The 12,513-nt window shown below is 33.5% G+C and overlaps 1 protein-coding gene across 8 annotated transcripts in view; it reads right to left on the reverse strand.

The window, feature by feature from the left end:
- The window catches only part of Akap7 (A-kinase anchoring protein 7), a 124,396-nt gene that overhangs the window by 78,517 nt on the left and 33,366 nt on the right, over positions 1–12,513 (reverse strand). For all 8 annotated transcript variants that reach the window (XM_078019131.1, XM_078019133.1, XM_078019129.1 and 5 more), the window contains one exon: positions 10,109–10,269. In XM_078019131.1, the coding sequence (XP_077875257.1) occupies positions 10,109–10,269 (161 nt within the window). The remainder of the gene's footprint in view (positions 1–10,108; positions 10,270–12,513) is intronic.

Consider the following 12,513-nt stretch of genomic DNA (forward strand, 5'->3'; position numbering starts at 1 on the left):
TGAATTAAGCCAATCCAAAAAAAAACAAAGGCCAAATATTCTCTCTGATAAGTGGATGCTGATCCATAATGGGGGGGAGGATGGGAAAAAAATGGAGTAACTTTGATGGGGCAAAGGGGAGGTTGGGATGGGGAGGTGACATGGGACCTGGAATGAGATGGACATAATTACCCTAGGTAGATGTATGACTTCACATATGGTGTCACTACATCATGTACAACCAGAGAAGTGTAAAGGTGTGCTGCAATTGTGAAAAATGAAATGCATTCTGCTGTCATATATACCTAATTAAAATAAACAAACAAACAAAGCAACCGATAAGGACCCAAAGATACCAGTGACTTAACATATTCACCACCAGGAATAGAAAAACAGTTTTCTCCACCTGTAGAGGAAAACGACAATCCAAACTAAGAGAAAGCATAATGTTCAAATGAACATCCTAAAAACCTTTCATTTTTACTTTTATAAGATAAATGTACTTGGAATCTTTTATCATGCTAACCAAGGACACTCTTCTCATTTTGAAACAAGATTCACAAAACCATTATAATTTCAGCAGGCTAAATTTTTGGCAATCTCTCAATCTAATAACCTTCTTAACAAAATTGCATTTAGCTAAAAAGATGAATAAAATCACATATCCATTTCTATGCAAAAAGCTTTTCAGGGCAATTTCATCATTATAAAATATGGAGAAATGCCATGTAAATGCCTAAATTTTCTATACCTTCTTAATCCTAAAAATTAAGGTAACGCTAGGAAAGGAAAAGATGTTGTTTTATTTTGAAAAACAAGATCACTCAGGGTCACGGTAGGAAGCTGAGACACAGAGCCTCTGTCAACTAGCTGACCTCTTCCCTCAACCAGCTGCCACCATAAACCCACAGGTACATATGGAGCAAAGATGGGGGCTTGGATCTCTTTGAGATGAAATAGGATAAAATAAATTTTAAAATACATATTAAGAAGACATAAAGGAAGGACAAGAAAATATAATTTTAATCTGAGGTTCCGCATATTTTTCCAAGCCTGTCACTACCAAATTTCTGGGAAATCTATAAATCTTAAAGTTACTATAAAATACCATACTTAGGATAATTACCTTAGGCATTGTTAATTAGCCCCCAATAAACAGATTAGGCAAAGAGAGATACAATATTATGAGAAGCCTATAATTTGGGAAACTTTTCAGCATTATCTATTGATCCTTAGGTCCTCATCAGCCTAAGGATCCTAAGAATCCTAAGAATTATCAGACCACCATAAATCATCTTAAGATTATCAGACTGATATCTGCCGCAGTCTGGCTGGGCACAAAATCACGAGCCACTCAAGCAGGAACAAACTTTATTTTTGAAACTGCCGCCAATGCCCCATACATGCCCGGGGAAGATTGCCGATCAATGCGTTCTCCCAGAACCCCAGAGGAAGTTCCTCCCCTGGAATTCCCTCCTACTGCACTTCCCCAACCAATGGGAACTCTCCAGGAGTCCCATAGCAGGCCAAGGTGAACAGCAGGAGTCCAATATCCATATGAATGCAAATCTTAACATAATCATATCATCTCATTGGCTAGCTGGTGTCACCTTTCAACCAAAAATGCCATGCATCATATTACTTGGCTGTGGCTCTTAGCAGATATCATACCTACATACCTTCACATACCTACCCCTCACCAAGTTTCCTTTAAAAGAAGAACAGGGGACCATGAAAACACACTTCACTCTTTGAGTTGGCCTGTATTCTCCATTGACTGTGTGTTCTGTACTTTCCTAAATAATCTCTGTCCCTCTAATGACACATGAAGAAATTCTCTTCCATCTCATACATCAAGGACCCCACTTGTCTTGAGTCAAATTCTTCCCTTCTCTTGTAATTTTGAGCATCCTACCCAGAGATATCTCTCCTTTGTTGACATTCCTATGTAGGCATATATATACATGTACACATGTAGCTTATATTTTAAAGTTTTTAGAAGTATAGTGCTCTTGTCATTGAAATATATTCTTCTAAAAGTTATGGCACAAGAGTTCTGAGGAATTCTCAAAGAGAGGGACCTTAACTCAGGACAAGGGGGCTGCCTGTCATGTGTGAGGGAAAAGAATTTCAGCACACACCAGGCAGAGACACAGACAATGGTATATTTAGAAAAAAGGGGATACAATCAAGGGAAAAAGTGGGCTATCTTGAGAGGAAGAAGCTTTTGGGATAAAGTAAGGAATACACATTCAAGAGAAAATGTGGGCTATCTCCAGAGAGAAGGAGAGTACAACCTCTTGGCAAGGGGTGTCAAAATTTGTAGAGGGATGGTTGCTAAATAAGGGCTGAACTAGAAGTGGAGCCAGGGTGGCATTATATACCATATTTAATTGCATAATCAAAGCAGATTTATGCCAAATTTTTTTTGCAAAAATATACCATTATGTGAATCTTTAAAAGACTATGCTGTGCTTCAAAATAAACATGAAAAACAATGAAACAGAACAGAAGACACAAAGACAAACCCACATACTTATATTCATCTGATATTTGAAAAGGTGCCAAAAATATATGTGAGAAAAAATATAGACTTTTTAACAAATGGTGCTGGGAAAATTAGATATATATTTATAGAAGAAGGAAACTAGATCCCTATCTTTCACCTTGCAAAAAGTCAAATCCAGGCAGATCAAAAACTCTGCAACTACTATTAAAAAAAAATAGGGTCAATACTCTATTGTATTGGTGCAGTTAACAACTTTCTTAACAAGACCCCTAAAAATCAAGAAATAAAACCAAGAATCAGTAAGCGGGATGCCATCAAACTAAAAAACTTCTGTACAAAAAAAGGGAATGATTAAGAGTGTGAAGATTCTACAGAATGGCAGAAAAATTTTTGTCAGGTACTCCACTACAGGGGATTAATATGCAGAATCTATAAAGAACTCAAAATACTTAAAACCAAAAAAAAACACAAATAACCCAATAAATAAATTAGAAAATGAACTAAACAGATAATTTCTCAAAAGAAGAAATACAAGTGGCCAACAAATACAAGAACAAATGTTCAATATATCTAGCAATTAGGACAATTCAAATCAAAGCTACACAAAGATTTTATTTCATTCCACTCAGAATAGCAATTATCAAGTATACAAATAATAATAAGTGCTGGTGAGGATATGGAGAAAAAGATACACTTGTACATTGTTGGTGAGATTGCAAATTAGTACAACCACTCTGAAAAGCAGTGTGGAGATTCCTCAAACTAGGAATGAATGTTATTTATTCAGTTAAAATTAATTTTAACTGGTATTATGAAACAAAATGTATACTTATTAATGTCATTCCATATGAGATTTTGACACATGTATAAATTGTGTAATATTTAAACTAGATTAAATGTAACTATTCAAATACACACACACACACACACACACACACACACACACACACACACACATATATATTAGGAATGAACCATCACATGACCCAGTTGTTCCACTCCTTGGTTTTATCCAAAAGAACTAAAATCAACATACTAATTGCTACAACTACATCAATGTTTAGAGCAGCACAATTCACAAAGCCAAATTATGAAACCAACCCAGATGCTCATCAATAGATGAATGGATTAAGAAAATATAGTATACATACACAGTGGAGTTCTACTCAGCCATAAAGAAGAATGAAATTATGACATCTGCAGGTAAACGGATGTAACTGGAGAAAATTATGCTAAGTGAAATAAACCAGACTTAGAAAATCAAGGGTCAAATTTTTTTTCTCATATGTAGAAGCCAGAGCAAAATCAGGGGGTGTAGGGGTGGAGATTGAGATATCATAAAGACATAGGGAATCAGATCAGTTGAAGAGAGGAAACAGAAAGAGAGGGAGTGAGGAGGGACTGGAAAGGGAAAGAAAAGCAGAATGACTTCAACAAAATCACTGTATGTGCATATTCAAATATACCTAAATTAATTCCATCTTTATGCATATATATGAAGCACCAATCAAAAATAAAGCATCTGCGTTTATATAAATAAATGAGTAAAAGGATGTTAGTAGAATAGAAGAAAAAGAACAGAGGGAAAGGGGTAGGCCCTGAGAACTGAAATGGACTAAATCAAATTCCATGTATGTATTATTATGTAAAAACTTAACCCATATAGGTGACTTTATGACCAATGTGATTCTGCAATCTGTACAATCAGAAAAATGAGAAATTATACCCCAGTTGATTCAAATGTATGAATTGCCAAGATCATTGTAATGGCATGTGTAACTAATTAAAAAAAAAAAAAACAAAAAAACCTTAACCCAGCTATTGGGGCTGGAGTTATGGCTCAGTGGTAGAGTGCTCACCTGTCACGCATGGTGGCAATAGGTTCAATCCTCAGCACCACATAAATATAAAATAAAGATATTGTTTCCACCTCAAACTAAAATATAAATTTTAAAAAAAACTAACCTAGCTATTATGTATAACTATAATGCTCTAATAAAAAAACAAAACTACACTGGTGTAATTTAAAAATCATTTATTACTGTCAGGCCTGGTGATTTACACCTGTAATCCCAGCAACTTGAGAAGTTGAGAAAAGAGAATACAAGTTTGAGGTCAGTCTCAGCAACTTAGCAAGTCCCTGTTTCAAAATAAAAAATGTTTAAAAAGGGCTGGGGATATAGTTCAGTGGTAAAGCACCCCCAGGGTTCATCCACAGTGCCAAAAATAAATAAATAAATCACTTATTACTAAACCATATTTGGTGCAAGATTAGGAAGCACAGAATACTATGCATATATGTTAAAATTGAGTAGTACAAATCTATGCCAATCATTTCGTCATGACAGTTTAGCAAACATTTTTCTGACTTGGGGGAAAAAAGTTATCACATAGTTATTATTGATTTGTGTATTATAGTTGAAATATTATACTTGAGAAAATTTACTACAGTGCTGTGAAGTATGGACTTACAAAATTTAATCTGTCTGAAGATTCTGTGTCACTATCATTGGCTTTATTATCTCACATATCATCTTCAGTGCCACTCATATAAAATATGTTTACCATTAGCACTATAGCACTCTAACAAAGCACACAAATCAGTTTGGGAGATAATATTGACAATGCCCATGCACAGAGAATTCTAGGCTGCAGTTCACAGTGTGCAAGGAGATAAATGTGCACCCATATTGCCAATGGTGAATACATGGCTGCTTTGTTTACCTTCTAAGAGGCTTGAAGAATAGAATTATACCATGGGACAATAACATGACAAAAGCCAATTTGGGGACTCAAAAAACAGGGTGAAATGATTATGCAGGGGCAACAAATCAATTAAGTGGTAAGATACAATTCTATGACAGTTTTCCCTGGAATCAATCCAGATACCCACCAATAGACAAATGGATTAAGAAATTGTGGTGTATATATACGATGAAGTTCTACTCAACCATAAAAGAAGAATGAAATTATGGCATTTGCTGCTACATGGATGAAAATGGAGAATATCCTGCTAAGTGAAATAAGTCAAACTCAGAAACTCAAAGGTCAAATGTCATATGTGAAAACTAGTGTAAAACAAAGGAAAGGGGAGATAGAATAATATAAAGAACTGATCAAATATAAATTAACAGATGAGAGAAAATAAGTCAAGTAAAGGAAGGAGAATGGGAGACGGGAGGGAGGATGGAAGGGAAAAGGGGGACCATAAACTGAAATCCATTTCTATGTACATGTGAGTTTGTCGGGATGATGTCAACTACTATGCATAACTATAAAGCTCCAAGAAAAAATTTAGATTTCTTATAAATGTGCATAAAAACAATAACCAAAAGCAAAAGTACAGTATCCACATAAGAGATGAAAAGTAAGTATAACAAACAGTGACTGCATAAGAGGAATGGAATTCTGTTTTCCATTTTTTATAACATTTTCTTGAATTTTTTAGAAAAATATAAATATTCTTAAGCAACAGTACTTAATATCTTTGGAATTAAAAAAGGAATTACAGAGGCAGTGGCCTTTGCTAAAATTACAAACTAATTTTCTTGGGTTCACATTTGTATGGAAAGCTGGTGAGACTTCACATTCCTCAGTACACAATGGATCTTTCATCAATATTGGAAAATGGTTTTGTGAGAATATTTGCAAAGAATGGATGGAATTCTCAATGTTGCAAGCACCCATTGAATTATTTAAAAGAACAATGTATGAATGACTAATTAGAAGTGTTTCTTGAGTACAGTGGTATTTATATTGCAAAAGAAAAGATTTAAGTCTAGCATTTTCTCCAGAGTAATCAGGAAAAACAGATTAAAGATGTTAACTGTGGGCATCAGTTCCTAAATGACTTGCCATTAAAACTCTATGAGCCTTCTCCTCGGCCAATTAATGATTTTAAGTCCTACTTGACTAGTAAACATTGCTTATTTTCTTGTTTGTTTATACATACTTTGTTCTGCCCTACCCAAAAGTTGGATTTAAGATGTCTTCAAAAAAATATACACTATAAGATAAATACATTCAAAATAAGAAAAAAGAAACAAAGGGAGACTACAACTGGAAAGACAAGATGAAGTTAGGTACAAGGAAAGTGCACAGAAAGAAGGACATTGTATCCTATATTTTAAAGTGAATCATAAACCAAATTCTAAGATTTCAGGCAATAATTCTAACTCCCCAAAACAAGTTAAATATTCAACATTCATTAGATTTAAAAAAAAATCTTTTTCAAGGGCAACAGACCTGATACTAGATTAAAAATAAATAAATATTTTACTAGGCACAGTAGTACACACCTGTAATCCCAGCTACTTGGAAGGCTGAGGCAAGAAGATGGCAAGTTTGAGGTCAACCTGGGCAGCTTAGCAAGATCCTGTCTCAAAATTTTAAAACAATTTTTAAAAAGGTCTGTGGAAGGTGGAGAGAGAGCATGGGGGCAGGAAAAATGGTGGAATGAAATGGACATCATTACCCTAGGTACATGTATGACTGCACATATGAAAACTTGTGCTGCAATTGTATACAATGAATCAAAGTGCATTCTGCTGTCATATACACCTAATTAAAATAAATTAATTAATAAGAAAAGAAGGGTCTGTGAATATAGCTCTGTGGTAAAGTGTCCCTGGTACTAAGTAAATAAAACAATATACTAATAAAATTTCACATTATTTAAATAATCAACATTTATATTTTAAAGTAACACCTTAAATTGAACATAGAAAAATTTCCACAAACTTTTTCCATGTAAAATCATCAGTATAAGCCAAAATTATGGTAAAGCCAATTCTGCAATATTAATTCTGCAAAGACTGACATAATTTTGTCTACATATATATGTAATTTTCTTACTGTCTTGTAACAGGGGTCTAATACATGCTTTGGACATAACCCTTGTGGCTTATTTTAAAACTGTAAGGCACTGACTTCCTTTCTCTTCTCCCTCTCTCCTTCTTTAACCAAGGTGGGGACTGGTAAGCAAGAATACTCTTCTTCCATCTTAGGCCAACTTACCTGTCCTCAAGAAACACACCTCATAGGGATGAAGCAATTCAGATTTCAGGGATGGTACCAGAAGATCTAAGAAATGACTCTTTCTCAAGGCCACACATGAATTACTCCCCTGACATGGCAAATCTGAAATGCAGCCTTTGAATCATCTCTTTAAAAGTCCTCTGTTTCCCATAATGGTCAGAATCAGAGCCTCTGGGACAGAAGTCCCTTGTGTTTATCCTTTGCTACCAAAGCAATAAAACTTCTTTTTCCTTTTTTCTCAAAACTATGTCCTCACTATTAGATTGGCACTGGGGACAAGTACCAAGCTTTCAGTAACAGTCTAGCTTGGTGTAGAAATGTAGTTCTTAAGAAGAGAGATGCTCTAGCAACAAATGAAAAAGGAAAGGAGAAAATGAAAAAATTGTTGTAACTAATGTACTTGATAAAGATACAAAAGCCAAAATATTTTTTCTTGCATAATAATAAGCCAAAATAAAATTCTTGCATAATCTTTGGTAAATTTATTCCTACACATTATAATTGTTTCTGCCAATATTGTAAATAATGTCACTTAGAAAATTAGATATTTTAATTATTTACCATTTTTGTATATTGATCTTATATCTAACAACCTTGCTGAACTCTATAATGAGTTTCAATAATTTTTCTGCCTTATATTTAAAACTTCTTCATGTCATTTCTTTTTCTTTGTGAAGTTAAAGAAAAAATGTTTCCCCTATTAACCAGAAATTTCTTAAATTCTTAAAATCCAATATACTGCTCTCTGGTCCAAATTTGTAATCCTTCTAACTCTCTCACTCCTAGTCTTCTACTAATACTAACCTTCAGTCCTATTGCTCCATTCTTCTTCCAAGAATGAGTCCCATCTAGACTTCATTGCATTCCTAATATATACATTAAACATTCAACCACTCTCCTGGATCTTTGATCCCTTGTCGTTTTAACACATCTACCATGCAAAGGCTCAAGTATGAGGTAATTTGGTTTCCCCTTTTCACTCCCACACCTAAATATTAGAATACTACTTGAGAAAAAAAAAATTATAAATTTTTGGAATCACATCCAAAACACATATTTCGCATTGCTCTGCAATCCCACTACACATTGCTTAATAATTTTCACCTTCTATTTCTCTTGCTCACTATTCCAAACTTTCTCCACTTCCCCTCAAGCCCTTATTTCACTTTCATTTTTCCCTTCATATATGGATCTCATTTTACTGATACCCCTAGATTTATAATTTATACTCCAGTAAAACTAAACTACTTGTGAGTCCCTAAATGTACTTCGAATTTCTTTGCACATGCTCTTCCCTCTGCCTGGATATCTTCTTCCAATATGCTCAACCAAAGAGACTTTACTTACCTTCAGACCTCAGCTCAATGCTACATGACCTATGAAACCTTCCTCAATACAGACCCTTTCTCCTGCTTGCCCAAAAAACTCTGCACCTGCCTCTATGTACAGGCAGTGTTGCACTATAATTGCTTACTTATTTATTTCTGCACAATACTGTTAGCTCCTTAGAGGACAGGAACACTTTTTTTCAAGTTTTCTATTCCATCCATTTCATTGGTGTTAGTTAATTGCCATATTGAAGGAATACATTATTCCTACTAAAGTGTAATTCCTGGAACCCAACATTATGTAGAAGAAATTAATTGAGAGGGAATAAATTTATAAAAACCTTAGTAAAATGAAAATGAATGTTTCACCAGTAATCAATAGTGAACATTGCATTCACAATCCAAATGAAATGCTCTTGTGTAACAACACTTCGAGGAAATAACAAAAATCTTCTATTAAAAAGATAACTAAATAACTCTATATTTGATATACCTGAATGGATAATGAACTTAGAAAACTTAAACCACATACTGAACAGTACAACTGGTCATTACTTTCAACTAGAATGAATGATGATCATGGTCTATAAATAAACACTGACATTCATAAAACATCCATCACATATATCTTAAGAGCACAAAAAAAAACTTGCCAACAATGAAAACTAATCTTTATTCCAAGCTTTCTTCAATTAAAGGTGTGCTTTTTAATGAGCAATTATTAAACTGCATAGAAGCAACATAGTATCAGGTGGAAAGGTGGTGTATGCCTATAATCTCAGCTACTTAGGAGGCTGAAACAGGAAGATCTCAAGTTTAAGTCTGGCCTCAGAAATTTATGGAGACCCTGCCTCAAAATTTTTAAATTTTGTAAAGGTCTATATATTGATGATTGTTAATTCACTCATTCAATACTTATAAAGTACCAATTATATGTCAAATGTCATGATAAGCACTGGGATCCTTCAACCTTATGAAGAGAAAAAGTAAGCCCCAGAGTTAACATATTCTTCAGGCCCAAGAATCAAGATAACTTTTCAGACCCTTTATTTAACCATGTACGTACATAAGCAAATATCAAAACAGCTCACTTACAAAATGAGGTTTTACTTGTACATATACAAGCAAATATCAAAACAGCTCACCTATAAAATGAGGTTTTACTGCCTCCCCAAAATTAAAAGATGTCACATTTCTATCACAAAAATGAAAAAAAAAATTGCTTCTTCAACAGATGAGTGTGTTTTTGTTTTACCTGCTATCTCCAGAAGTGGGATTATGTGGTCTCCTTCTGCCAGCTTCACAAAGCCAACCTGATTTCCAAAAGTGTCAATCCCTTGAAAGGGCAAAGTCAAATGTTTGCCTTGGAGGATTTCTTCTATGAATGGCTTTAATTCCAAAAGTGCATCAATACCACTGGTAAGAAACAATTTCTTTTTCAGTAATGTGTTAAGTAATAAGATACACAAAACCAATTAAACAACAAAGTAATTCATTTCAGAAAGGTAAATTATTTTTATATTTGTACTAATTATTTTAAAACAAAAAATATCTTCTAGATTTAACCTATATGATTAAAACTAACATCAACTATTTCTTTTTTTTTTTTTTTTTGTTACCAGAGATTAAACCAGTGGTACTTTACAGTTCCCGAATTCTTTTTATTTTTTAATTTTGAGATAGGATGTGGCTAAGTTGCTGAGATCTTGTTAGATTACCTAGGCTGGCCTCAAACTTAGAATCTTCCTGCCTCAACCTCCCAAGTTGCTGGGTTTACAGGTGTGTGCCACTGCACCCAGCACAAAACTAATATTAATTTTTTAAATATGTTTTAGACATTGATGGACCTTTATTTTATTCATTTATTTATATGTGGTGCTAAGAATTGAATCTGCCTAGCATGTGTGAGGCACTGGGTTTGATTCTCGGAACTGCATGTAAATAAATAAAAATAAATACGTGTATATCAACAACTAAAAAAAAGGAATTGAACCCAGTGCCTCACACATCCTAGGCAAGCACTCTACCACTGAGCCACAACCCTAGCCCTGAAACTAATATTAATTTTATACAAAAACTACATAAGCAAATTAAATCTTTATGTAATTATAATTGCTATTAAAAAATGAAAGTAAATACCATTTTATAGTCCATCAAGAACTTTTAACTAAGGAAATAGTGCATACACAACTCAAAAAGATTATTAATAATATATCCAAAGGGAACAAAAACAAAGTACCTATAAAAACCTATATTAGATTATTTGAGAAGTTCTAGAATTCTTATAAAAGTATTAATATCTACTAATACAGTACTATTTGCAAGGCACTCTATTAAAATTTAATATACATTATTCTTAAAATATAATAATCTCTATAACAATATAATTTATGGTATTTGGATTCAAATAAATTGTCTAATTATATATCCCAATTGTAGCTATATGCTTGATATAGTTGTTTAGTCTACTTTATTTAAAGTTTCTCTGTTTCAAATCTACTTTACTCATAAATATAAATATTTATTATATTGTTGAATTAGACATCAGATTTTGAATATTTTGAAAATTAGAATATATTATTTCTATATTGAACAGAATTTTGGTATAGTACTTTATTATGAGAAAAAAATTAAGACCTCACTAGAGGGCAGCAATTACTTAAAAAAGAAATAAGCATGCTCTTACTATACAAAAACATCCTTTGGATAAACCATCATTAAATTATCTTGATCAATGATTTGTTCACCAAATGCGTGAAAAAATATGATATTTATGTATTTTTATAGATCTTTCATATTTCTAAATTAGCCTTCGTTGGAACATTTTTAACTGATTTTCTCTCATGACTTTCATACTCAGTCTCATTTCTCTGTCATAACATCATGACAACATAACACTTCTTAGAACAGCTTTGTAAATGTATGGTACCTCCAAATACACATCCTAAATCCAATCTTACCTTATTGTATTTATGGTCATTCAAAAGGACACAGTGCACATACTTCTAATTCAATATTGTGCTTTGCTGTGTGCTGTGAGTTAAGGCGTGTGGAAACAGAAGAGCCACTTCCAGCTCATCTATCACAAACTGGAGGAATTCAACACATTCATTTTAAATAAAACTATATGCCAAAGCGGGCCATGAGAAAGGTTAAAACTTTCCAGAAACAGCAAATTTCATGCTTCTTTTTTTTAAAGAAACCTAGAAGACCTGACACAAAGAGGGCACTACTTCCCTCAGCCATTTGCTTTTTTGTGCTATACTTTTTGGCTTCTCCAAGAGCATCACAGCAAAGTGATCATCCAAATTGAGTCACATAAAAATCTCTGTTCTCTCTGCCCTGAAAAGTATTCAAGGCTGCTGTTGGGTACAGATCAGCTTATGACAGATTAGAAGACTGATCTCTAAAAACATGAGATTCTATTGTGTAAAGGATATTACTCCAAGATTCAAATTGTTTCTGGATATTTTTAATTTATTTCGTTTTCTCTCATTTACTTTACTTCTTCCTCACTCCCTTCCTAATTCAAGCCTTGTTCCTCATTGCCTTAGGAGATATTTATTTATTTATTTATATTTCAAGCTAGAAAGCAGAAGTAACCTGCAAATCCATCTGGCTTTGACTTCCCAAAGAGCATAAGCTTGAGCTTCATATAAT

The sequence above is a fragment of the Ictidomys tridecemlineatus genome, chromosome 8 (genome assembly GCF_052094955.1).
Source record: "Ictidomys tridecemlineatus isolate mIctTri1 chromosome 8, mIctTri1.hap1, whole genome shotgun sequence".
NCBI lineage: Eukaryota > Metazoa > Chordata > Mammalia > Rodentia > Sciuridae > Ictidomys > Ictidomys tridecemlineatus.